At 40.3% G+C, this 26,990-nt stretch overlaps 2 protein-coding genes across 2 annotated transcripts in view; both read right to left on the reverse strand.

Moving 5' to 3' along the window:
• Positions 1–7,927: 7,927 nt before the first annotated feature.
• On the reverse strand, positions 7,928–10,309 carry LOC124870304 (tripartite motif-containing protein 16-like). Its single transcript, XM_047368903.1, has one exon. The coding sequence runs from the start codon at positions 10,292–10,294 to the stop codon at positions 8,549–8,551; it is 1,746 nt and encodes a 581-aa protein (XP_047224859.1). The 5' UTR covers positions 10,295–10,309; the 3' UTR covers positions 7,928–8,548.
• Positions 10,310–14,257: 3,948 nt separating this feature from the next.
• The window catches only part of LOC124870419 (double-stranded RNA-specific editase B2-like), a 46,062-nt gene continuing 33,329 nt past the window's right edge, over positions 14,258–26,990 (reverse strand). The window contains exons 5-10 of the mRNA XM_047369085.1: positions 18,698–18,866; positions 17,994–18,151; positions 17,673–17,832; positions 17,368–17,549; positions 16,532–16,713; positions 14,258–14,803 (exon numbers count right to left, since the gene is read on the reverse strand). Of these exons, the coding sequence (XP_047225041.1) occupies positions 14,627–14,803; positions 16,532–16,713; positions 17,368–17,549; positions 17,673–17,832; positions 17,994–18,151; positions 18,698–18,866 (1,028 nt within the window). The 3' untranslated portion in view covers positions 14,258–14,626. The remainder of the gene's footprint in view (positions 14,804–16,531; positions 16,714–17,367; positions 17,550–17,672; positions 17,833–17,993; positions 18,152–18,697; positions 18,867–26,990) is intronic.

A 26,990-nucleotide genomic window follows, 5' to 3' on the forward strand; every position in this document is an offset into this window, starting at 1 on the left:
TCTGTCCGGAGGAGTAATGTCAACATCTTCCATACACACACACGAAACATACACCCCACACACTGAGCTTCTAATCACATATAGTTCAGTCAATTCCTGCAACAGTACATTCAAACGTTATACACACACACAAGTGGTGTTGGACTAGAAGTAAGCACAGTACAGGCGTTTACCGCTATTACTTCGGCGACGCCCCTGACTACGGTAGCCGTAATGCTGCAAGCGGTGCGACTTTGTAGTTTACCAGTCGTACTGAAACATTTTGACAGAGCGCTGTGTACAACCAGTATGGATCAACCAATTAACCAATTGATCCATATATAAGGCGCTCCGGATTACAAGGCGCACTGTCATTTTTTGAAAACATTTAAGGTTTTTAAGTGCGCCTTATATTGCGGAAAATACAGTACATACATTTAATTTGATCCTAATTATCAAACAGTGCAGTCAAATACAGTTTATTATTTAAATTGGTTAAAAAGTTTTCTATCTAAGGAAACCCAGCAGATTGCATCAAGTCAGTTACTTGCAGCATTCATTCCTCCTGGATGAGCATGTAGAGACAGTGGAAAGTGGCTTGCATTGACTTTGCAGCAATTCCTCATACTGAGCATGCATGTAGCGACGGTGGAGAGGAAAACTCACTTTTAACAGGAAGGAACCTTCAGCAGAACCAGGCTCAGTTTTGGTTTTTTGTAAAGTAAAGTTTTTGTTAAGTTAAGCACCATCACTCGCTCCATGTTAAGTTGAAACCGACAAGCAGCAGCAGAAAGTTCCTCCTATTTGATGACGTGGTGAAGCGAGTGGAGCGTTGTCACTCGTTGGCCACGCGAATTAGATAAAACTGAGGGTGTATTGAAACTGATTCAACAGTTCATGGGCGGGAGATCTAGCAAAGATGAGGAAAGAAGCTGGAGTTTCTATCTCTACTCCTGGACCATCCTGCAGCTGCAGGTAAGTATCCAAAGGAACAGCACAGATACATTTAAATTATCTGACTGACATCATGTGCTCAAATCAAGATGTTTCTCTTAAAAATCTTTTATGTGAGAGAAACCTTTTGGTTTTTCATCTCCTTTATGACCAAACTTAAATACAGGTGTCCTGAAATTTTCATTTATTAATTTTTTTGAAGTTTTTTGGGTTTCAGGTTGTTACTTTGGGCTCAGTTTAGAGTGTCGGCAGGTTAAAGCTTAGTCTGCTCTTTACTATTTGAGGACCAGCAAGAGCTGCAGAGATTATGGAGGCACTTTGGGTAAGTAGTAATATTTTGGCCTCTCTGACAGTTGAGGGTTCGGACTCAGTTTAAGACTCAGGGGCTGCATGGATCAGCACAAGACATTTATTGGACTGATGGACACAACTTATGTATCTAAGACTGTTCACACGGCAGAGACATTGTTGAGTTTGTCAATCAAAAGCTGGAAAACTTTATTATTCTCACCTGCTGCAGAACAGAGTTTTGCTCTGACAGCTGTAACTGAAAAACTCTGAACTCATGAAACTGTCAAACTGATTGGAATCTGCTTTAATGCTGATTTTGAGATAAAAACAGAGCTGTCTTGGCTGTATTACATGGAGGCCGAGTGAAGGGGGCGCTGTATTGCAACCTTTAGGTCCTAGTGGAAATTATTTCAGTTATGACCCCGACTCAGGTTAGTTTTGCAATGTTTTTCTGCATAATAAATCTCCCTTGTTGTCTTTAACAGATAGTTATATATCATAGTTAATCATATAAAGAGTGTGATTATCTCAGATAATAAAAATCATTTTGGATTTTGTTCTGTTTAACAGTAAAAAAAGTTTTACTTCAGTTTGAAGCCATTTAGTTTGAGACTTGACAATATTAATGTCAACTTAAATGCACGGTCTTTACTTTAGATTTAATTCAATTAAATTCAATTCAGTTTAATTTATATAGCGCCAATTCACAACATGTTGTCTCAAGGCACTTCACAACAGTCAGGTACATACATTCCAATTAATCCTAACAATTGAACAGTGCAGTCAGAGTTAGTTATTTATTCAAATTGGATAAAAAGTTTTTCTATCTAAGGAAACCCAGCAGATTGCATCCAGTCAGTGACTTGCAGCATTCCCTCCTCCTGGATGAGCATGTAGAGACAGTGGACAGTCACTGGTGTTGACTTTGCAGCAATCCCTCATACTGAGCATGCATGTAGCGACAGTGGAGAGGAAAAACTCCCTTTTAACAGGAAGAAACCTCCAGCAGAACCAGAACCAGGCTCAGTGTGAGCGGCCATCTGCCACGACCGACTGGGGGTTTGAGAGAACAGAGCAGAGACACAAAGAGAACAAAGAAGCACTGATCCAGGAGTCCTTTCTATAGAAAGGAAAAGTAAATGTTAATGGATGTAGCTCCTTTAGTCGTTTCACCTAGAAAGAAAGAACAGATAAACTCTGATCCAGTTTTCAAGGTTAGAGTCTGAAAGAGAGCACATAGAGTTAGTCACAGTAGAAGCTCAGTCAGTAGTCATGTCTAGGAGAGAGAAAGGGTTAAACACTGAAAGACAGGGCCATGTGGATCATCAGTAGAGGGTGAACATTAAGTTGTTGCCAGCAGAAGCTTGGATGATTCCCCTCTCCAGGAAGGTGTCACAGCTAGATAAGGGTCAGGCCAGGTGTAGCTTCTACGAAGAGAAAAGAGAGAACATAAAGTTAAAAGCAGAAACAACACGTGACTGATTTGTGTCTCATTGTATTTTATTGCTGTGAATGTTTTGTGTTTATGGCTCCATAATAACAAGCACATGATTTCCTGACCTTTGCAAAGAGGGACTGAACAACAACAGAATCTGCAGCTCCCTTTAGCCCATTCCCTGGAATTAGACAAATATGGCTCAGAAGTAAAAACTGATACAAAAACATGGGTAATCAAAGAGATAATGGTTAAAATGACAAATGGTCTGTCTTCTTTAGTTGTTTTAAAGTAAAAGTCTATGCCTTGGCTCAGAGAACAGGCGGAAGGTGTTTGAGTGGCAGCTTATTTCTGTTAGAAAGACTGTATACAGGAAGACTTCTGATGGAGCACCATCACAGAAATAGACTAAGGCAAATACCGAGACGGAAGCTGTTTAAACAAGCAACATTTAACTAATTTTGTGTGCTGTTCAGTCTAAACTCTCAGAGGAATACGTTTTCCAAGGAGGAATCATCATTTAATGTTGGTTTGAAGTGTTGCTGCACATAAAAGTCTTCAGCCATGATTTATTTGGATAATCTCTTACACAGTGAATGTTTAACCCTCATAACTGATCACATGAGAAACTTAGACATCAGTTATTGTCTTCAGATTCAGCCGAACATCTCGCTGCTTTCATTATTAGAGATCACATCAAAAATAGATCCAAGAAGTTTGCATCATATCTGGATTCAATCTTTACAACCACCAACACTGAAGCAACACGACAGCTTTTTCTGAGGTTTCTCCTAAAATCTGCCTGTATTCAATAAATGGTGGCAGAAGAGTCTAAAGACGTTTATTCCCAAACAACTTCTACTAACTACAAAGTTTGGCCTCATAACTGTAACTTTTTTGCTGTTTTAAAGTGTTTATCAAACATGTAGACATAAATATTTCCTCTGTGTTTATATTGAACCTGGCATGTGCTTGTACAAACAAACGCGCTTTCAGACGGTTGATACTTTTCTTTTTTGGCGAGCACCACTTGCACTGAGCTCAACAAAAAGTACCAGTGCGGTTCTGGTCAATTACCAGCCAACCCTGATCATTGCTGTGTAATAAGGCACACCAATCTGCTGCTGGAAAAAAAAAAACTACAAAACCCCAGACATCTTTATTATTTCTGTCTGATTTGCTGTTTTAAGATTGGTTCCATTCAGAAGAACAGAGGTGGGACACAATAAAAGAAATGGATATTTTTTAATTTGAAGTTTTTTAATTAATTAATTTCAATCAATCTTACTTTTATCAGGTTGCAAAATTTGACACAAAAAGCAAACGTTTTCAATTGTATTACATTTGACTGACATAATGAATATATATATATTTATTTATATTTATTACTGGGCCAAAACGTAGCTAGAAATATAAATTAGTGTGCCATTAAATGCAACAAAATAATAAAAAGAGGAGATTTATTAAATAATTGATCAATTAATCAGATATATATAAATATACAGGTCCTTCTCAAAAAATTAGCATATTGTGATAAAGTTCATTATTTTCCATAATGTCATGATGAAAATTTAACATTCATATATTTTAGATTCATTGCACACTAACTGAAATATTTCAGGTCTTTTATTGTCTTAATACGGATGATTGTGGCATACAGCTCATGAAAACCCAAAATTCCTATCTCACAAAATTAGCATATTTCATCCAACCAATAAAAGAAAAGTGTTTTTAATACAAAAAACGTCAACCTTCAAATAATCATGTACAGTTATGCACTCAATACTTGGTCGGGAATCCTTTTGCAGAAATGGCTGCTTCAATGCGGCGTGGCATGGAGGCAATCAGCCTGTGGCACTGCTGAGGTCTTATGGAGGCCCAGGATGCTTCGATAGCGGCCTTTAGCTCATCCAGAGTGTTGGGTCTTGAGTCTCTCAACGTTCTCTTCACAATATCCCACAGATTCTCTATGGGGTTCAGGTCAGGAGAGTTGGCAGGCCAATTGAGCACAGTGATACCATGGTCAGTAAACCATTTACCAGTGGTTTTGGCACTGTGAGCAGGTGCCAGGTCGTGCTGAAAAATGAAATCTTCATCTCCATAAAGCTTTTCAGCAGATGGAAGCATGAAGTGCTCCAAAATCTCCTGATAGCTAGCTGCATTGACCCTGCCCTTGATAAAACACAGTGGACCAACACCAGCAGCTGACACGGCACCCCAGACCATCACTGACTGTGGGTACTTGACACTGGACTTCTGGCATTTTGGCATTTCCTTCTCCCCAGTCTTCCTCCAGACTCTGGCACCTTGATTTCCGAATGACATGCAGAATTTGCTTTCATCCGAAAAAAGTACTTTGGACCACTGAGCAACAGTCCAGTGCTGCTTCTCTGTAGCCCAGGTCAGGCGCTTCTGCCGCTGTTTCTGGTTCAAAAGTGGCTTGACCTGGGGAATGCGGCACCTGTAGCCCATTTCCTGCACACACCTGTGCACGGTGGCTCTGGATGTTTCTACTCCAGACTCAGTCCACTGCTTCCGCAGGTCCCCAAAGGTCTGGAATCGGCCTTTCTCCACAATCTTCCTCAGGGTCCGGTCACCTCTTCTCGTTGTGCAGCGTTTTCTGCCACACTTTTTCCTTCCCACAGACTTCCCACTGAGGTGCCTTGATACAGCACTCTGGGAACAGCCTATTCGTTCAGAAATTTCTTTCTGTGTCTTACCCTCTTGCTTGAGGGTGTCAATAGTGGCCTTCTGGACAGCAGTCAGGTCGGCAGTCTTACCCATGATTGGGGTTTTGAGTGATGAACCAGGCTGGGAGTTTTAAAGGCCTCAGGAATCTTTTGCAGGTGTTTAGAGTTAACTCGTTGATTCAGATGATTAGGTTCATAGCTCGTTTAGAGACCCTTTTAATGATATGCTAATTTTGTGAGATAGGAATTTTGGGTTTTCATGAGCTGTATGCCAAAATCATCCGTATTAAGACAATAAAAGACTTGAAATATTTCAGTTAGTGTGCAATGAATCTAAAATATATGAATGTTAAATTTTCATCATGACATTATGGAAAATAATGAACTTTATCACAATATGCTAATTTTTTGAAAAGGACCTGTATATATATATATATATATATATATATGTATATATATATACATATATATATTATTCTTTTTTTTTAAACCACTATTTTTATCTAAACCACTAATTTTCTCCATTTTGTCTTGACCTCTAGATTTTTCCCTTGTCTATTTAATACAAGTGTATTTCTTGCTGTTTTATTTTTCCTACCCCTTTTATTTCTTTCAAATTTATTACCACTCAAATTTATTTAAAACATATTTTTTTTTCCATAAAAATGTATTATTGTTCAAATTATTTTAACGCCTGTTAATTCTTAAGCACTGATATTTTTCCCCTCTAATATCCTCTTGTATTATTTTACCCAACGGATTTATTTCCATCTTTCTTTTTTACATTACTTGGTCGCTGTAGTGTCTTTTCCTCCTCAACATGAGGAAGAAATGTAAATACGAACGGGGCGGGACGAAGACAGAGGGGGCGGTCTTTGGACCAGCTTCACCGCATCAGCTTCTCTCCTATTGGCTGAGGTCAAGCCTCTAGGAAGTAGCTGCTGAGCCTCTGCCTGGTTCTGAAAAGGAGCTACTTTTTCATTGATTTTTAGTTTTATCAGAAGGATTACCAGTGAAAACCAAACATTATTAGTAATTTGGACTATAGCTGCTCTTACACCAATGACCCAGCTTTCTTAGTTAGACTACAATGGACTGTTATTACTTAGTTCAACTTCAGTACCAGTAAAAGCAATATATTATTAGCACCTGAAAATGTGGATTAAAGCTTTTTTGTACCAGTGACTCAGCTTCACTAGTTAAATTCAGTGGAATGATGAGACTATCAATATTATCATCTTCTTTTAGCATAAGATGCTTTATTATTAAGAGTGGCTTGGAACCGATTTCTACCAGTAAACTTGGAAGGATTATTAATTATTATTACTCCCAAGGATTATTAGTGTCATTAGATTTGTTTTTCTGTGTCTGCATCTGTGTTTATTTTCTTTGTGATTGTATTGTAATTGTTTTTCCTCATGTACAGCGCTTTGAATGTCTTGTTAGTGAAAAGCGCTATATAAATAAACTTACCTTACCTTACCTGAGAGAATACTTCAGTTTGCCGAAGTAGTAAGAGGAAGTCGCGTTTTCAGACGCGCTTTCAAAGTAAAAGCATCACAATATGACGGACTTTTCACAAACTAGGGGAAACATACTACAAGAACTTCAGCTTAAATTAGCAACTTTGATACTTTCTGAATAATATTTCCAAATAATATTAAGATTTACGTTTTTCAAAAATAAATCCTAGTAAATATGGCCAATATTATTCAACATATTAGCCTTTTTAAGTAAACTGTCAAACAAGGATGATTTCTGTCCTGATTAAGAGTTCAGTTTTTATAATTGTCACTATGTTTTATTTATATTTCATGAGGCATTTCTAAATTAAAGTCTCATTAAAAGGTTTATTTATAAAATTATTCAAAGGTTACAGTCTTGGCCCCCTGGGAAAGTAAAGGCCAAAACAGCGCTTAATAAAGCTTGATAAAGTTCTAAATTAACTCGGTCTCTGTAAAGTTATTAACATCCCTGCCCCACCTGAAAATGAACAGCTGTCTGTTTGTGTGGGAATGTTGGAGCTTTCCTGGAACGTTTTCCTCCTTACAGACACTTTCAGCAGGTTTCACTGCACTCCACTGCATGTTCTACCAACACTGAGCCTCTTTCTTCCATCTTCATGATTCAGATGTTTGAACTGAATGTTGGGCCACGCCTTTCACACCATCAGTCTCTCTCACTGAGCATCGGCCGTCTGGGACCTTGAAGCCTTGAGAAACTGAGGCTGCTTGGTGTTAACAGTGTTCTGTGTGCTCCATGTAGAACAACAAACACAACAGCTCAGACCTAAACCAATGAGCCCAGATTAGTGGATTATATCTGGTTAACGAGGCACAAGCATCTGCTGCTGGAATAAAAATAAACCATCTGTGTTATTTCTTTCTGACTTGCTGCTTTTTGATTGGTTTTCCTCCCAGAACAACTGTGGACTAGTTGGATTTGTAGAAATGGAAACAGTTCAGGCTGGAACATGAGGAGTTGAACAGATATATGAAGTGTGAGGAGCTCCTGGAGGTCTGGATCCACAAACTGAAGCTTTTAGATTTACAGGACACGAAACACACAAACACAAAAATAATCAAACAATAACTTTATTTACAGTGATTAAAAACACAGATTTATTCTATATAACTAATAATAATGAAGCAATAATAAACACTTCCTGGACTCCATGTCATGTAACAACACAACCTTCCTGTAGGGGGCAGTATGCCATCACCAACAGAGTTAAACAGTGAAGAAACATGACAGCTTTATTGTGAAGTTTCTCCTCCTAAAAATCAACAAGACATGAAATCAGCTCAAGTCCACAATGAGACAATATCTGTTGTCTCCTGTGAGTCAGGACTCAACAAAATGTGTTCAAACAAGAAGGTGATCAAAGAACTGGTTTCACTTCTTCAACCTGGGAATCATTTGTCATTTTATTACTGAGTTCACAGTCTTTGCTGCTAAAAGCAACAAGAAGGGAAAAACAGCAAATATTCTGGTTCTGATCAGCTGTTTTAGAGAAGAATGATGAGAAATGAACAAATTCAACAGAACCAGAACATCAAATCTGAAGAAAAACAAGTGCTGACAATCTCTGACTATTGTTTTCTGTGCAGTTTAGACATAAAACAACAATGATCAAGAAAAAATCTGTTGGAGAATTAAAAATCAGAATCAAACTCATTGAACCTTCAGTGGATTCTGTCTATTTGGGTTTACAGAACTCTGCACAGTCTCCAGGCCAGTTAACCAGAACTCCAGCATGTAGCGGCTGAGTGAATGTGGTCTGGACTCTGTGGAGGAGAGTCATGGTTTCAGAGACGCTGTAGAAGGACAGAAGACCTGCTCTGTGATCCAGGTACACTCCTACTCTGGAGGAACCAGGACCTGAGATGGAGGTCCAGATGTTGTTGTGACCAAAACTATAACCGTCTTGGGAACAATTTAATGCCCAAGATTCGTCATTACATCCAAATCCACATTCACTACCTCTTCCTGCTCTGCTGATGTTCTTGTATGCGACTGCTACAGAAACTCCTCTCCATCTCCACTCCACCTCCCAGTAACAACGTCCAGTCAGACTCTCTCTACTCAGAACCTGGAAATAATCAGTGAATCTGTCTGGATGACTAGAATAAGACTGATATTGATTTATCATTGTCACCTTCCTGTTCTCCTCTGATAGTAACAGCCATGTGTTTGCTGTGTTTGGATCCAGTGTGATTTCACATGAATATTTTAAGAATCCCGCTCTGCTCTTTGGTTCTGGTTCTGACTCTAGATCATCCCCCTCAGTGAGGGTCAGTGAGATGTTTGTCCATGTGTCTCTCAGGATGTCCTGTAGTTTATCTCTGAGCTCCGACACAGCTGCTATCACATTCTTAAAGACCGGAGGAAGGATATCGATGCTGGAGGGTTGGTCGAACTCTCTGAGCTCTGACACAGCTGCTGTCACATCCTCAAAGTATCTCAGAGGACGGATATTGATGCTGGATGAGTGTGTAGACTCACTGAGTGCTGACAGTGAGGGGTAGTTGTGGAGAAACTGGTTGTGATCCTCTGTGTTTGAGAGCTGCTTCAGCTCAGCATCTTTCCTCTTCAGCTCAGTGATCTCCTGCTCCAGCTTCTCCTGAAGCTCTTTGACTCGACTCACTTCAGTTTCCTGCTGGGATCTGATCTGCTGCTTCACATCAGAGCTTCTTTTCTGGATGAGACGGATCAGCTCAGTGAAGATCTTCTCACTGTCCTCCACTGTTTTATCAGCAGAGTGATTGATGGCCTCCACCTCCTGTTGAAGCAGCTTCACATCTTTCTCTCTGTCCTGGATTCTCTGCTGGATTTCTTCTCGTCTCACCTCCAGCTCTCTCTGCCTCTCAGTCCTTTCTGCTGCAGCTGAGACTGTGTCGTGATGTTGATGTTCATTCAATAAACAGAGACTACAGATACATTTCTGATCAGTACGGCAAAACATATTCATCACCTCATCATGACGAGAGCAGATGTTCTCCTGGAGGTTCTTGGAGGGCTCCACCAGCTTGTGTTTCTTAAATGTAGCTGAATCATAATGAGGCTGAAGATGTTTCTCACAGTAAGAGGCCAGACAGAATAAACAGGACTTGATGGCTTTCAGTTTTCTTCCAGTACAGAAATCACAGGCCACATCTTCAGGTCCAGCATAGCAGTGATCAGCAAGAGAAGGTTGGAGTCCAGTCTTCTTCAGCTGCTCCACTAAAGCTGCTAGGATGGTGTTCTTCTCCACGACAGGCCTCGGTATGAAAGGTTTCCTGCACTGAGGACAGCTGTGGATTCCTTTCTGATCCTCTTCATTCCAGTGTGTTTTAATACAGTTCATACAGTAACTGTGTCCACAGGGAATAGTCACTGGATCCTTCAGTTTATCCAGACAGATCGAACAGGAGAAGGTTTCTCGGTCCAGCTGATTCTGCTCCATTTCTCCTCTCAGTTACAGTGACTATGTGAGTATTAGTTGCTGAAAACGCAAACAGGTTTGTCCTTTGATCTATGAATCATGCAGAGAGGCTGTAGCCAATCAGCTTTTACCTTCAGCAGATGTTGGTTCCACCCAACTTCAATGTGTGTTTGGGAACAGGAAGAAGAGGGAGAAATATTAAGTTTTTACAGCCTGTAGACAAAAGAGCCCAGCTGTAAATCTAACCTTTGTCTCCTTGTTTACAAGGATTTGTTAAATATTGACCTTCTTTTCTCTGTAAAACATTTTTCTAAAACTTCACTGTAATGAAATGTTTCACTGCAGTTCATGTAAGGAGTGTGTTCTTGATAACTGAAGGTGAAACCAAAGATCTCATCTTCTCCTGCATCACATTAGACACTACTGACAAACTTCAGCCTTTTGTGACACACATGAATTTCTCTAAGTGGGCATTGGGAACCAGGTGGATGCTGCATGTTTTCATGGTAACGTTGCTGAGTGGTCTGTAAAGTAGCTGAGCAGGAGGATGTCTTCATACTGAATGATGCAAAAAGGTACAGGGGTTGGACAATGAAACTGAAACACCTGGTTTTAGACCACAATAATTTATTAGGATGGTGTAGGGCCTCCTTTTGCGGCCAATACAGCGTCAATTCGTCTTGGGAATGACATATACAAGTCCTGCACAGTGGTCAGAGGGATTTTAAGCCATTCTTCTTGCAGGATAGTGGCCTGGTCACTACGTGATACTGGTGGAGGAAAACGTTTCCTGACTCGCTCCTCCAAAACACCCCAAAGTGGCTCAATAATATTTAGATCTGGTGACTGTGCAGGCCGTGGGAGATGTTCAACTTCACTTTCATGTTCATTAAACCAATCTTTCACCAGTCTTGCTGTGTGTATTGGTGCATTGTCATCCTGATACACGGCACCGCCTTCAGGATACAATGTTTGAACCATTGGATGCACATGGTCCTCAAGAATGGTTCGGTAGTCCTTGGCAGTGACGCACCCATCTAGCACAAGTATTGGGCCAAGGGAATGCCATGATATGGCAGCCCAAATCATCACTGATCCTCCCCCATGCTTCACTCTGGGCATGCAACAGTCTGGGTCGTACACTTCTTTGGGGCTTCTCCACAGGGTAACTCTCCTGGATGTGGGGAAAACAGTAAAGGTGGACTCATCAGAGAACAATACATGTTTCACATTGTCCACAGCCCAAGATTTGTGCTCCTTGCACCATTGAAACCGACGTTTGGCATTGGCATGAGTGACCAAAGGTTTGGCTATAGCAGCCCAGTCATGTATATTGACCGTGTGGAGCTCCCGACGGACAGTTCTGGTGGAAACAGGAGAGTTGAGGTGCACATTTAATTCTGCCGGGATTTGGGCAGCCGTGGTTTAATGTTTTTTGGATACAATCCGGGTTAGCACCAGAACATCCCTTTCAGACATCTTCCTCTTGCGTCCACAGTTAATCCTGTTGGATGTGGTTCGTCCTTCTTGGTGGTATGCTGACATTACCCTGGATACCGTGGCTCTTGATACGTCACAAAGACTTGCTGTCTTGGTCACAGATGCGCCAGCAAGACGTGCACCAACAATTTGTCCTCTTTTGAACTCTGGTATGTCACCCATAATGTTGTGTGCATTTCAATATTTTGAGCAAAACTGTGCTCTTACCCTGCTAATTGAACCTTCACACTCTGCTCTTACTGGTGCAATGTGCAATCAATGAAGACTGGCTACCAGGCTGGTCCAATTTAGCCATGAAACCTCCCACACTAAAATGACAGGTGTTTCAGTTTCATTGCCGAACTCCTGTATATTGTGAGTAGGTGGACATCGATGTGAGAATTTTTGATGAAGCAGCCACCTGCAACAGCAGAGCTCAGCAGAAACAAACCAGCTCTCCATCTAACGGGTAAGTATTTTTCTAACATGTCAAGTATTACACTGAACAGGATTCAATTCAATTAACTTCAATTAAATTCAGTTTTATTCATATAGCGCCAATTCACAACACATGTCTCAAGGCAATTTAGCAAGTTAATTCAATCGATTATTGAAGAATCTGTTTAAGCTGGAGTTGGGAAATGACATCAGAGCGCTGCTGCAAAGCCCACGTTTACCGCATCCCGCCGCAGGCACAGCGCCTCTGTTTAAGTCATCTGGGGTCTGGCCAATGCCTTGGCTTAAGTCATCGGGGGTCCAGCCGACACCTAGGCTCAAGTCATCGAGGGTCCGGCCGACGCCGCAGCTCCTGCTCCTGCCAATAAGGGTCTATGTAATGCCGAAGCTCCTGCTCACGCCACTGAGGGTCTCGGCGATACTTCATCTCCTGCTCTCACCACTGAGGGTCTCGGCAATGCCTCAATCGCCTGTTCACGCCACTTCAGCCTCTGTCTCCACTGTGGGTCAGCCAGACGTCTCTGAGAGGATGGAGGACTCCCAACCTCCAGTTCATGGTTCCAAGGCCTTTCAGGGGTTCAAGAAGAGACTAGCCCTCGTCTTGGCCTCTGAATCTAGTGACAAGGGGTTCGAGGACAAACCGCTGCCTGATCCTGTTCTTGAGTAGTCGGAGGAGAAACTTGTCCTGATCCTGGCCACTGAACCCAGCGATGAAGAGTTCGAGGGCAAACTGCTGCCTGACTGTTCCTGAGCAGTCCGATGAGAGATTTGTCCTCATCCTGGCCTCTGAACCCAGTGATGAAGGGTTTGAGGATGAACTACAAATAAAAAGAAAAATTTAAACAAAATAGGATAATAAGCCATCAGAAAAATGTAAAGGAGTAAATAAAAAAAGTGCAGTGGCTTTTGTAATCGTGTTGTGGCTTTTGGATTTGACCTGACACCTATGGGCCACCGTAGTGTCTCCATTTTTCTTATTTCTCCATCTTTCTGTCTCGTTATCACATCTTTTATCTGTTTCTGTCTCTTTCCATCTTTCCCTCTTTCGTTCTTTCTTTCTTTTTTCTATCTATCATGTATGTATTTAATTTCCAAGCTCAGTCTTATAGATCCAGGGGGAAAATTTCACCTCCGACAGCCAAGCTAGGTCAAAAACGTTTATTCGATGGTGACTGGACTTCAGCTCTGTGTCAGGGGCAGGGCATAAAGCACTTGGACTGTTTTGTGTATTTCTACCTTCGCCATATGTACCAGAAGTAGGAGAGTTAGCCCAGCTGCTATGCTATGGAGAGGAAGTGCTGCCATGAAAACTGATTTAGAGCTTTTTAAAACCGCAGATATCCTTGCCTGCTTTCTAGGTTTTAGCAGCATGTTTTTTCTGTCCGCTGTCAGAAGCTTGTGTTCACCTGCGTGCAAGCGCACGTAACTCAGTGTCTCGACGTCAGCGTTGGTGATGCAGAGCAGATGTAAAACTTAGTAGATGTAAAACTCCTGAGGAGGATGGTTCACATACATTAAAAAGGTTGTGCTAATCAGCTTAGATGTTGAAAATTATAACAAGGTTTCTACTGGGGGCAAAGGTGAATTAGGCTTTTTTCCCACTTGACAATGAAACGTAGCCCCCCCACCAGGGAGAAACTTTTAATTTCATGGTAACATATGGTGGAAACTCTCAGGCTGTCATCTACCAGATCTGCCTCTCAGCTTTTTTCCCTGGCTTTTAATCCAGGTTGATCTGATCTCCAACATTTAATATGTGCTGAATTTATTTATAAAGTTTTAAGGCCAATTACTTAATCGTCAATAGTCCTGATGAGCTGCAGTCCACACCAACCAGCCTCCAAATCCAGGGTATGAAAAAGGTGTTAATTTGATAGTGTGTATTTTCTTGAAAAACATACAGCTTAAGACATTTTGGAGACACTTTGGGAAATAGTGAGGATATTTTAGTTGGTCTGAAGAAACAGCTGAAGGTTAAAACTCACATTTAGACTCATGGGCTGCATGGATCAGCACAATAATGGAAAAACGGATTCATCCAAAACAAGATTTAATGGATCGATGGACATAATTTATTTATTTGAAACTGTTCACACAGCAGAAGTTAAATGAAACCATGACTCATATTTTTTATCAAGGAACAGATCAGCAGTGCCTTCCGGAGCCATTCTTCAGTTTGTTATGAAACAGTTGGAAAACTGCACCCATACTGAAGTTACATTCACAGAAGGTCAATCTTTTCCATTGACTTTTATAACTGGTTGCAGATTAATACACAATGCTTACTCGTCTGTCCAAGTCAGGCTTCTCCTAACTTGAGCAATATGAAATATTCTCTCCACATCTTTGTACCTTTAGAAAAGAGAAATAAAATACGTAATTCTTTCTTTTTGCATTCAGACTTTGCTGAACAGTTTTTCAAACACTAACACTGAAGTGACTCAGTTTCGGAGGTTTCCTGGACCACGTTCCAAGACCTTCATCCTGCAGAGCATTGCTGAACTGCTGCCGCGCCCTCTGGTAGCATCCAGCAGACATCTTGGAAGCAGGATAAGTCACTGTGGTGGCTTCAGGGCCCACATCAGGTCTATTTAGCTGTAGAAGAAGGAGATGAAAATGTTTTGCTAAGGACAGTACACATAAATGAGTAATTCAGAAGTTCACTGTTCTTTAACCACTTATGCTAGTACTACAGGGTATGTTTCATTAATGATCATCTGGACAAAGCTTTCTTCAGCAATGACATCTTGTCAGATATGTCCTTGAATGCTGACAGTGGTAACTTTGGAAGGAATTGGGTTTTAAAGAAAGCAGAGCATGCTGTTTAGCCGAACAACCCAAAAGATCATTTAATGAGTGCTATATAGGCCAATCTGATTGTTGTAGCTCATCTCATCCTCAAGCGATACTTGCATCTATGGTTGCAAAACCTTGGTGGCTAATGGCTAGGTTGAAAATCTATAAGGCACCCCCACAACATTCAGACTCCTCTGAAGCAGCAGTCAAACTCACCCACACAAATACCAATCTACAAAGTAAAAAAGAAAAGCAAACCGCCCTGGAGCCCTACATCTACCAGCCTAATGAACAAGTAAAGAGGTTGACCCATGGAGAAGGCTGTAGCTTACAAGCTTACATCTCCACTTGGGCAATAAAGTATGAAAGGGCTTTCCAGAACCTTGCAGAGATGCAATAAAGGCTTGAAATAACTCTATGTGTCTGTTTGTGAGCTACTTGGACAGTCCAGACAAGCATTCGAACCTATTTACGCATATTTTAAGTAAGACGAACATCAACGATCCAATCAGAGACATACAGTTTACTCTACAGCTTCTAAGGGGGGCGATGAGAACAGGAAAAAAATATGTCAAAGAAAGAATAAAGTACTTTCCCACCAAAATCTCAATGTAGTTTTGTATCTTTGGTGTCCCTTTTAGAATAATCAAACTCACTGGGAAAACAGCAGCTCTCTCCTAACTTTATTTTTTAAAAGTGAATTTTCTAGATGGTATGAACGTCTCCTTAGGGAGTACCTGTCCGCAGGCATTTAGCAACCCTGCTTTTGACATGGAAAGAGTTAGGGTACCTGTGATGTTTAGCAATATTTATAGCATGTCTGTTTTGTTTAGTTAGTTCGTTCTCGTTAGCCAACATCCATAACTAATCTGCTTTTACTTGCACCACCTAACCCACTGAACATCCTGTTTTGATGTGTAAGGTCAATATCTGCTTTGACCTTCCTGTTTCCCTGTGATAGTACAAGCTCTGTGTTTGCCGTTAAATGGCCTTCACTTGTATAGCGCTTTATTAAGTCTGAGGACACTAAAGTGCTTTAAACCACAGTCAGTCATCTACCCATTAATACACACATTCACACACTGACACTGGTAGACTACATTGTAGCCTCAGCTGCCCTGGGGCAGACTGACAGAAGTGGGGCTGCCATACAATCAGCACCACCGAGCCCTCTAACTTTATAAAGTCCTATACAGGTGCAGATCATTCAAGCTGAAGAGTGTCTGCAAAGGTATATTTGACATTCCTGTCTAAGCATCTAAGGCAGAGATTCTTTTTCATTAACAATCACTTTAACTAGATGTCTTTGAACACTATTAAACCTATGATGTTTTCTTGATCCCACTGTCATTTTAGATTAAACTTTTATCATTTAAATCATTTTATATATTTTAATCAGAAGTGTAGACATAATAATGACCAAATACTTTAGTATGGGTTTTAAATTTAATATTTACCTTCAAAGTCAAAAACATTAATTCATTGATACTGTAGCAGTTTTTGTTTTCAGCTCTTTGAACATCTTACCTTGTTCTCCAACCTCAGCCAGTAGCTGAACAGGGAGCTCCTGCAGATTCGCGATGGGGTCCCTGACTCCTTCCTCCTTCCTGTGGTGGTGCTGACCTCCTCCAGACCTTGTTCACCATAGCTCCAGTTCACACTAACATTGCTCGCCTTTCCAGCTGGGCGAACCTCCCTGCTGCTCAGACCTTCATGCCAGATGAGAATGAGTTTTGCTTGTCAAAAATTTAGATCTTTTAATGTCATAGTTCTTTTGAAAATCAAATGGAAAATGGAAACATTCAGAGTAAAAACAAAGTGCACAATGTTGTAGTGCATTTTTGTTGTGTGAAAAATATCTGATTCATATCAGGTGTTAAAAGCAGCCAAATTAGACCTTTAAATGAAAGCAGCATTTTTCATGTCATATAGTTTAATCATATTATTTAACGTACATTTTGTATTTGGACTGTTGAGAACATCCATGCAAGATGCATACTATCCTAAGTGCAAGTCTTGGGGAAGTCTTGGTCAGTGAGTATAACTGAGGTGGTACTTAGGGTTATGTTCTCGTTTTGGAAATCATTTTCCAGAGGAGATACAGAAAGAAAAATATTTGTAATTCGTAAGATCCTTATCAACCCATCCACAGATTGTCTAATTTGATCCTATGTGCAACAAAATATTGCTTCGTTGGATTAGGAATAGACACAATTTGGAGAAAAGAACAATCATTTTGTTATACTGTATATTTAACATACAGTATATAAATTAAAGAGCAAAAATGCCAAAACTTTTACTAAATATTATCATAAACTTCATATATATTATAAAAAAAGATCCAAGGCTTTAGGTAAACCTACAGCCGAGCAGCAGCTGCTGTCGTCTGTAGAGAAAGGGCAGGTTCTTGACGTGTGCCAGACGGCGGGTTATGGTTCTGCCCAGGTGACCCGTGTGGCTCAGCATGCCCACTGTCAAGCTGTGCAGGTAAATGGGTTCCACCAGGTGAGAAAGGAGCGCCCCCTGTAGGCCAACTACACTCCACCTATCAAAACAGTTATTTTTACTGAGGAGTCAAACAAAACAAAACTAGATAAACTTTAAACTATTTTTTATGTTTTATTTAATCTTCAGACATTATAGGACAAACATTTACAAAAAAACTTACTTTGCAATTTTATCTGTGCAGGACATGCTGGTCGTGCAGACAGGTGGACCCGGCGAAACGCTGGCCCAATTCTGATTGGTTCTACGTGAGCTGACAGGCAGAGTCCCCTCACCACCATTCACTTTCATCCTGAGCTGGCAGCAAAACCTCCTGATGGGATCTGATGGAGAAGGAAACCCAGTACAGAGCTTTAGGAATGGCCATCCACTGTGAAAATACCTTTCCCCCATATTCTCTCTATTTACAGGCTTAATCAGAAGCTGTATGAGTTTTACATGAGGAATAATATCTTCTCCAGAGTCGTTGTATAGTCTTTCTCACATGCAGGTGTCATTTCGTAGGCGCAGTTGATTCGAGCATCTCCACACGGCGACAAGCTGATGTACATGTGGAAATGGATCCCCTCCCGCAGTCGGAAACGGTGGGTGGAGTCTTTATCCGGTATAAATATTGATTGGTCCTCCCCCTCTGGTCGCTTACTTTAGAAAAACAAATTTGAAAATATTTTTTCCTATGTTTATTTTGATAATTTTACAAACATCGTAAAGGCACATACTCACATACTGTATGTGTTAATAACAGAACACTTACTAATGAAATACTTTAATTATGCTAAAAGGAAACATTTTTATGTCAAAATAGATCAGATTTAGGAAGATAAAATTGTCCACAAGATAATATTCTGGTATTAAATTAGACCCCAAAACAGGACAAAGCTCAATGCTAAATCCCATAGAAAGAATAAACAAGGTGAAAATGGAAAATGAGTGGGTGAAACTGGATAAAACCGTTTAATTATAAAATTAAAAACCAAAAACCACACTAAATGAATTTAACAGACTGAATAACTGAGAAACTACACAAATGTATCACATTTAAAGGGTACATGTAATTCACTGTTCAAGAAATGAAAATTAACTATAAGGCTCAGTTTCGTCAAAAACTTTTTCAATGCCAAAATCCAAAAATTTGACATACTACATGAATGAAAATTTAGATGAATAGAAAGAGAACAATTTTTTTACCAAAGCAGCAGCTCCAGCTGAGAGTAGAAGAATCGAACCAGCGCCCGTCTGCTGAGAACTTCAGCGTGGCAGTCTCTGAGAGTACAGCCGTCTTCATTCGCTGCGTCAGAGTCCAAACACTTTGTTCCTGTGGCCAGAGACACAACCTGGGCTGATCTGAGGTCAAATCCTGGGAAAAAGAGTGGTGACGACAGGGAGGTGTTACTCTGAAAGAGGAATAAATATGACTGGCTGGGTTTAAACAAGCAGGTGAGGCAGTACATATGTCACCAAAGTATTCATTCCGCTTGAACATTCCCACCTTTACACCAGGTAAAGAGAAACTACAAAGAAATATCCGTTGACAGGCCAACTATTAGTCATCCACTCTACAGATCTGGCCATCATGTATCGAAGAGAAGAAAAGCATTAGAGGTTTGCAGTTTGCAACAAGCCATGAAAGGATCATAGTAAACATGTGGAAGAGATGCTTCTTCCATAAGTTCAGTTTGTTTAGATGAGACCAAAACTGAACCTTCTGGCCCACATGCAAAATGGTGTGTGTCCAAAAACTACCACTGCACATCATACTGAACGCAGTGGAGGGCAATAATTCTGTTTCTGCCCCTTCACAAATTGATTCTTTTGTTCATAGTGTTTCTTCATCATTGCGTGATGCATTAGACGATGCAGCCCCCTTGAAAAAGAAGGTAATCATTAATAGGAGGCAGGCTCCTTGGTTTAATTCAGAGATGCGTACTTTAAAGCACAATGTTAGAAAATTGGAGAGAAAATGGCGCTCTACACACCTAGAGGATTCCTACTTAATCTGGAAAAATAGCCTACTGTTGTATAAAAAGACACTTCAAGCCAGAACAGCTTATTTCTCATCATTAATAGAAGAGAACAAGAATAATCCTAGGTTTCTCTTTAGTACAGTTGCTAAACTTACACAGAGTCATAGCTCTGTTGAGCCATCCATTCCCTTAACTCTTAGCAGCCATGACTTTATGGGATTCTTCTTAAATAAAATTGATTCTATTAAAAATAAAATCTTTGACATACTCCTGAAGATGATTACTTCATCCTCAGCAAGTGAGACAACATTGGAAATAACTGTAGAACCTGATTTGTGTTTGGACTGTTTTGATCCTGTGAAGCTTCCTGAGTTATCAGAAATATTAGCTTCATCTAAACCTTCAACTTGTATGTTAGACCCAATCCCAACCAAATTATTTAAGGAAGTGTTCCCTCTGATTACCAGCCCCATTTTAGATATGATTAATCTATTTTTAGTAAATGGATATGTACCACAGGCTTTTAAGGTAGTTGTAATTAAACCTTTACTTAAGAAACCTTCGCTTGATCGAGATGACTTGAAAAATTACAGACCTATATCCAATCTTCCATTCTTATCTAAAATTCTTGAGAAAATTGTTGCTAATCAAATGTGTGAACATTTACACAGCAATGACCTGTTTGAAGAGTTTCAGTCAGGCTTCAGAGCTCATCATAGCACTGAAACAGCTCTGCTGAAAGTCACTAATGATATTCTTATGGCCTCAGATAATGGACTTGTGTCTGTTCTTGTCCTCTTAAATCTCAGTGCTGCATTTGATACAGTCGATCACAAAATTCTCTTAGAAAGGCTGGAATATGCTGTAGGGATCAGTGGAACAGCGCTAGGCTGGTTTAAATCTTATCTGTCTGACAGATTCCAGTTTTTTCATGTAAATGAAAAATCACCTTTAAACTCCAGGGTTAATTGTGGAGTACCACAGGGTTCAGTACTTGGGCCAATTCTTTTTACTATATATATGCTTCCAATAGGTAAAATTATCAGGCAGCATAGGATAAATCTTCACTGATACGTCCGGAGGTCAGGTTAGCTGAAAGCTAACCACTTGTTGACTGTGGACGTTTCTTCAAGCTTCGCCCCTTGGACAACGTTTCTTCACCACGGTTCATGAGGTTAGGTGTTTTGGGCAGAGACAGATTTAGAATGAAATAATCTAAACGTTTTTTTTATTTTATGAAGTCTTGTTTGTGTTGAACTCAGCTCTCTTGGTGCCAGCAGGCTATCTGCAGCACACATGTTCAGGTTGTGTTCTTTGTGTGTTTTTAAAGTTAAGACAAACTTTACTTGAAGGTTGATTTTAAACAGAAGATTGATCATAACGCGCCATCCACGCTTATGCATTTTAACCCTTTTATTAACGGTATTTTAAAGGTATGTGTTGATTCTGGTGCTAAGCTATTAGCTTCTTTTGTTAGCTCAAATGCTAACCGGTAAGAACACGTGCTACTAAAGAGTATTTAACAGAAAGGTTGTTAGCTTTCAAGCTAGTGAATAATAGTCCCTAAACATCATTTACTAGATTTGAAAACTAAGTAAACATCATTAAGCCCAATTTTTCCAGAAAGATTTGGCTCGTTTCCAAAATACTCCCTTAATAGTATTTCTTCAAATATTATTTCAATAAATAAAAGCAGCTAATTAGACACCGTTGAGAAATGGTCATCCAGAAGGTTGGTTTTATTCAGCAGATCATTATTTAAAACATTATTTTATTAAAATAATATTTTATCTGATCTTGCATTGTGAAAGGTTGTCTAAACGTTTGCTGATTATTACCTAAGTTAGTTCCAAAACTAACTTAACTTCACTTCCAGATTCTTCAAGATAATCCTTGGTTCTCAAACATAAACATTTCATGGTAATGTTGCATCACTCTTTTGGTCATGATTTCCCATCATCTTTAATCAACATGTTTATATTGTACATAGCCCATTAGTCTTCGTTATTCTTTAATTCTGCTTGGTAGTTTAGTTGGATTGTTTTAGCATAGTAAAGAGTTTGTTAATTGAAATATGTTTGACTTTGAGTTGACTTATTTTTGTTAATAAATTCTTGTATTTTAAGAAATTGTGTGAATTTATTCCATATATGTGCAGAGTTTTGCTGTTCAATAATGTCAGAGCTCGTCTCACACCTTTCTATTTTGTCCTAATACCATCGCCTTACTGGGCTGGTATTCACAGGACAACCCTTAACAGACCAAAATATTATTTGATAAAATATTAATATTAAATAATATTCTCAGATTAATAATCACAACAGTGGTCGGTGAGGCGTATTCGACACTTCCTGTTTTCACTGTTGCACTCGGTGGATTGTTTGGTGTATGAAGGCTCTCTCGTTTGATCTGATTTCTCTCTAATGTGACATCTCTTACTTGTTCTAATACATAAGCACGTTAAAACACATACTTTCTGCTGCTACATTTAACGTTTGGGGACTGTCCGTGTCTTACATGGTTTTTCTAGTAGTGGTAAGGGGTCGCTAGCTTAGCTTTATCTCCACCACGACTACCTGTTCTGCTGTTTCTTTCTCTGAGTCTTCTCTCTCCTGCTCTTCGTGTCAGATGTTCAGTTACTCCTCTGCCTCCTTTAGTGATAATGGTACGTGTAATAAATGTAGCATTTTTTTAGCTTTGGAGGCAAGGGTGCTGAAATTGGAGGCCCGGCTCCATGCTGTTGAAAAACCAGCAGATAGCCGAGGCCCATTAGCCAGTGCGGAGCCACCAAGGGTAGCTCCCCGTAGCAGTCCTTCAACAGAGCCCATGCAGCCAGGGCCTCAGGGCGGCTGGGTGACGGTACGTAGAAAGCATAGTCCTAGATCACAGCCCAGAGGTCACCACCAACCCGTCTGCGTTTCTAATAGATTTTCCCCGCTCAGCAACACACTCTCAATTTTTAGATCAGGTTTCAGACCTTTTATCTGATTTAGTGTTAAATACAGATAAGGTTATTATAGTGGGGGATTTTAACATTCATGTTGACACTGAAAATGATAGCTTAAATATAGCATTTAATGCTATCGTAGACTCAATTGGCTTTGCTCAAAACATTAACAAACCTACCCACCTTTGTCTTCATTCTCTGGACCTTGTGCTGACATATGGCATTGACTGTAAAGACATAACAATGTTTTCTCATCACCCTGTCCTGTCTGACCATTTTTTATAACCTTTGAGTTTAATTTGACGGAGTACTCCACACCTGAAAGAAACTGTCATTAAGGTAGATCATTATCAGACAATGCTGTAACAACCTTTAAAGAATCTGTTCCACTTTTAATTTCCTCATTATCACAGAAAAGCACAGTGGAGGGCAATAATTTTGTTTCTTCCCCTTCACAAATTGATTCCCTTGTTCATAGTGTTATTTCATCATTGCATGGTGCATTAGACAATGCAGCCCCCTTGAAAAAGAAGGTAATTATTCATAGGAGGCTAGCTCCTTGGTTTAATTCAGAGCTGCGTACTTTAAAGCACAATGTTAGAAAATTGGAGAGAAAATGGTGCTCTGCACACCTAGAGGATTCCTACTTAATCTGGAAAAATACCCTACTGTTGTATAAAAAGACACTTTGCCAAGCCAGAACAGCTTATTTCTCATTAATAGAAGAGAACAAGAATAATCCTAGGTTTCTCTTTAGTACAGTTGCTAAACTATATCCAATCTTCCGTTCTTATCTAAAATTCTTGAGAAAATAGTTGCTAATCAAATGTGTGAGCATTTATACAGCAATGACCTGTTTGAAGAGTTTCAGTCAGGTTTCAGAGCTCATCATAGCACTGAAACAGCTCTGCTGAAAGTCACTAATGATATTCTTATGGCCTCAGATAATGGACTTGTGTCTGTTCTTGTCCTCTTAAATCTCAGTGCTGCATTTGATACAGTCGATCACAAAATTCTCTTAGAAAGGCTGGAATATGCTGTAGGGATCAGTGGAACAGCGCTAGGCTGGTTTAAATCTTATTTGTCTGACAGATTCCAGTTTGTTCATGTAAATGATAAATCATCTTTAAACTCCAGGGTTAATTGTGGAGTACCACAGGGTTCAGTACTTGGGCCAATTCTTTTTACTATATATATGCTTCCAATAGGTAAAATTATCAGGCAGCATAGGATAAATCTTCACTGATACGCTGATGATACTCAGCTTTACTGTTCCATAAATCCTGATGAGCCCAACCAGTTAGATAGACTACAAGCATGTCTTGAAGACATAAAAACTTGGATGACTTTAAATGTTTTGCTTCTAAATTCAGACAAGACAGAAGTTGTCGTCTTTGGACCGGAGTCTTTAAAAAAGAAACTGCTTAGTCAATCACTTAACCTGGATGGCATTAAATTGACCTCCGGTAATAAAGTAAAAAAACCTTGATGTTATTTTTGACCAGGACATGTCATTTCAATCCCATATTAAACAGGTTTCTAAGATTTCCTTCTTTGGCCTCCGGAACATTGCCAAAATTAGAAATATCCTATCTAGGAGTGACGCTGAAAAACTAGTCCATGCATTTGTTACTTCAAGGCTGGACTATTGTAATTCTTTACTATCAGGATGTCCACAAAATGCAGTTAAAAGCCTTCAGCTGATTCAAAATGCTGCAGCAAGAGTTCTGATGAAAATTAAAAAGAGAGATCATATTTCTCCTATTTTAGCTTCCTTTCATTGGCTCCCTGTTAAATCCAGAATAGAATTTTAAATTATCCTCCTCTCATATAAAGCCCTTAATGATCTAGCTCCATCATACATCAGAGATCTGATTGGTCCATATGTTCCTAACAGAGCACTTCGTTCTCAGACTGCAGGTTTACTGGTGGTTCCTAGAGTCTCTAGAAATAGAATGGGAGGCAGATCCTTTAGTTATCAGGCTCCTCTCCTGTGGAACCAGCTCCCAGTTTTAGTCCGTGAGGCAGACACCCTGTCTACTTTTAAGGCTAGGCTTAAAACTTTCCTTTTTGATAAAGCTTATAGTTCGAGTGGCTTAGTTTATCAGGGAGGGAGCCTTCCTCCCTCCCTGTTGGATGGAGTAAGGGGGAGTCAGATTTAGCCTCAACCGGCTCATTTATGGTTGAGGTGCAAACACACCCTCCATTTCTGCTACCTGTATGACCCCCTCAGTCCTACAGAGAGAGGTATCCCAATCCTTGTGGTTTTTAGTATAACAATGGCTAGCAGTGGGCTCTACATGGACAAACTTTATCAGTTTATTATTTTACTTGGTGCCCCTACACATGTCCCGTTCTGGGGTGGCCGGGCTCTGGCACTTGGTGGTTTGGTCTGGCCTCGCTGGCGGCCCCGCGCCATTCAAGACCATTTGTGGGGTCCCTTGAGACGACATTGTTGTAAATAAGCGCTGTATAAATAAATAAACTGAAACTATCTGTGCAGTTATGCTGCTATAGGCTTAGGCTGCTGGAAGACACAATGACCACATTCACCCTCTTTGCTACATTCTCACACTACTCTCCAATTTTGCATTATTTGCTGTTATTTAAGCTTTTAACTTTGTTCTCTCTATTCTCTTCCTAGAAGCTACACCTGGCCTGACTCTGTGTCTACCTGTGACACCTTTCTGGAGAGGGGCATCATCCAAACTTCTGCTGGCAACAACTTAATGCTCACCTTCTACAGATGATCCACTTGACCCTGTCTTTCAATGTTTAACCCTTTCTCTCTCCTAAACATGGCAATTGACTGAGCTTTTACTGTAACTAACTCTATGTGCTCTCTTTCAGACTCTAACCTTTAAAACTGGCTCAAAGTCTGTTCTTTCTTTCTAGATGAAACAACTAAAGGAGCTACATCCACTAACATTTACTTTTCCTTCCCATAGAAAGTACTCCTGGATCAGTGCTTCTGTGTTCTTTTTTTGTCTCTGCTCTGTTCTCTCAAACCCCTCCACTAAAGCTGCTAGGATGGTGTTCTTCTCCACGACAGGCCTCGGTATGAAAGGTTTCCTGCACTGAGGACAGCTGTGGATTCCTTTCTGATCCTCTTCATTCCAGTGTGTTTTAATACAGTTCATACAGTAACTGTGTCCACAGGGAATAGTCACTGGATCCTTCAGTAGATCCAGACAGATCGAACAGGAGAAGGTTTCTCGGTCCAGCTGATTCTGCTCCATTTCTCCTCTCAGTTACAGTGACTATGTGAGTATTAGTTGCTGAAAACACAAACAGGTTGGTCCTTTGATCTATGAATCATGCAGAGAGGCTGTAGCCAATCAGCTTTTACCTTCAGCAGATGTTGGTTCCACCCAACTTCAATGTGTGTTTGGGAACAGGAAGAAGAGGGAGAAATATTAAGTTTTTACAGCCTGTAGACAAAAGAGCCCAGCTGTAAATCTAACCTTTGTCTCCTTGTTTACAAGGATTTGTTAAATATTGACCTTCTTTTCTCTGTAAAACATTTTTCTAAAACTTCACTGTAATGAAATGTTTCACTGCAGTTCATGTAAGGAGTGTGTTCTTGATAACTGAAGGTGAAACCAAAGATCTCATCTTCTCCTGCATCACATTAACTACTGACAAACTTCAGCCTTTTGTGACACACATGAATTGCTCTAAGTGGACATTGGGAACCAGGTGGATGCTGCATGTTTTCGTGGTAACGTTGCTGAGTGGTCTGTAAAGTAGCTGAGCAGGAGGATGTCTTCATACTGAATGATGCAAAAAGGTACAGGGGTTGGACAATGAAACTGAAACACCTGGTTTTAGACCACAATAATTTATTAGTATGGTGTAGGGCCTCCTTTTGCGGCCAATACAGCATCAGTTCGTCTTGGGAATGACATATACAAGTCCTGCACAGTGGTCAGAGGGATTTTAAGCCATTCTTCTTGCAGGATAGTGGCCTGGTCACTACATGATACTGGTGGAGGAAAACGTTTCCTGACTCGCTCCTCCAAAACACCCCAAAGTGGCTCAATAATATTTAGATCTGGTGACTGTGCAGGCCATGGGAGATGTTCAACTTCACTTTCATGTTCATTAAACCAATCTTTCACCAGTCTTGCTGTGTGTATTGGTGCATTGTCATCCTGATACACGGCACCGCCTTCAGGATACAATGTTTGAACAATTGGATGCACATGGTCCTCAAGAATGGTTCGGTAATCCTAGGCAGTGACGCAGCCATCTAGCACAAGTATTGGGCCAAGGGAATGCCATAATATGGTAGCCCAAACCATCACGGATCTACCCCCATGCTTCACTCTGGGCATGCAACAGTCTGGGTGGTACGCTTCTTTGGGGCTTCTCCACAGGGTAATTCTCTCAGATGTGGGGAAAACAGTAAAGGTGGACTCATCAGAGAACAATACATGTTTCACATTGTCCACAGCCCAAGATTTGCTCTCCTTGCACCATTGAAACTGACATTTGGCATTGGCATGAGTGACCAAAGGTTTGGCTATAGCAGCCCGGCCGTGTATATTGACCCTGTGGAGCTCCCGAC

The sequence above is a fragment of the Girardinichthys multiradiatus genome, chromosome 6 (genome assembly GCF_021462225.1).
Source record: "Girardinichthys multiradiatus isolate DD_20200921_A chromosome 6, DD_fGirMul_XY1, whole genome shotgun sequence".
In the NCBI taxonomy this organism is placed as follows: domain Eukaryota; kingdom Metazoa; phylum Chordata; class Actinopteri; order Cyprinodontiformes; family Goodeidae; genus Girardinichthys; species Girardinichthys multiradiatus.

Bases quoted from the DNA above. Each gene is read 5' to 3' on its own strand.
- LOC124870304 (XM_047368903.1), bottom strand. From the start codon at position 10,294: ATGGAGCAGAATCAGCTGGACCGAGAAACCTTCTCCTGTTCGATCTGT.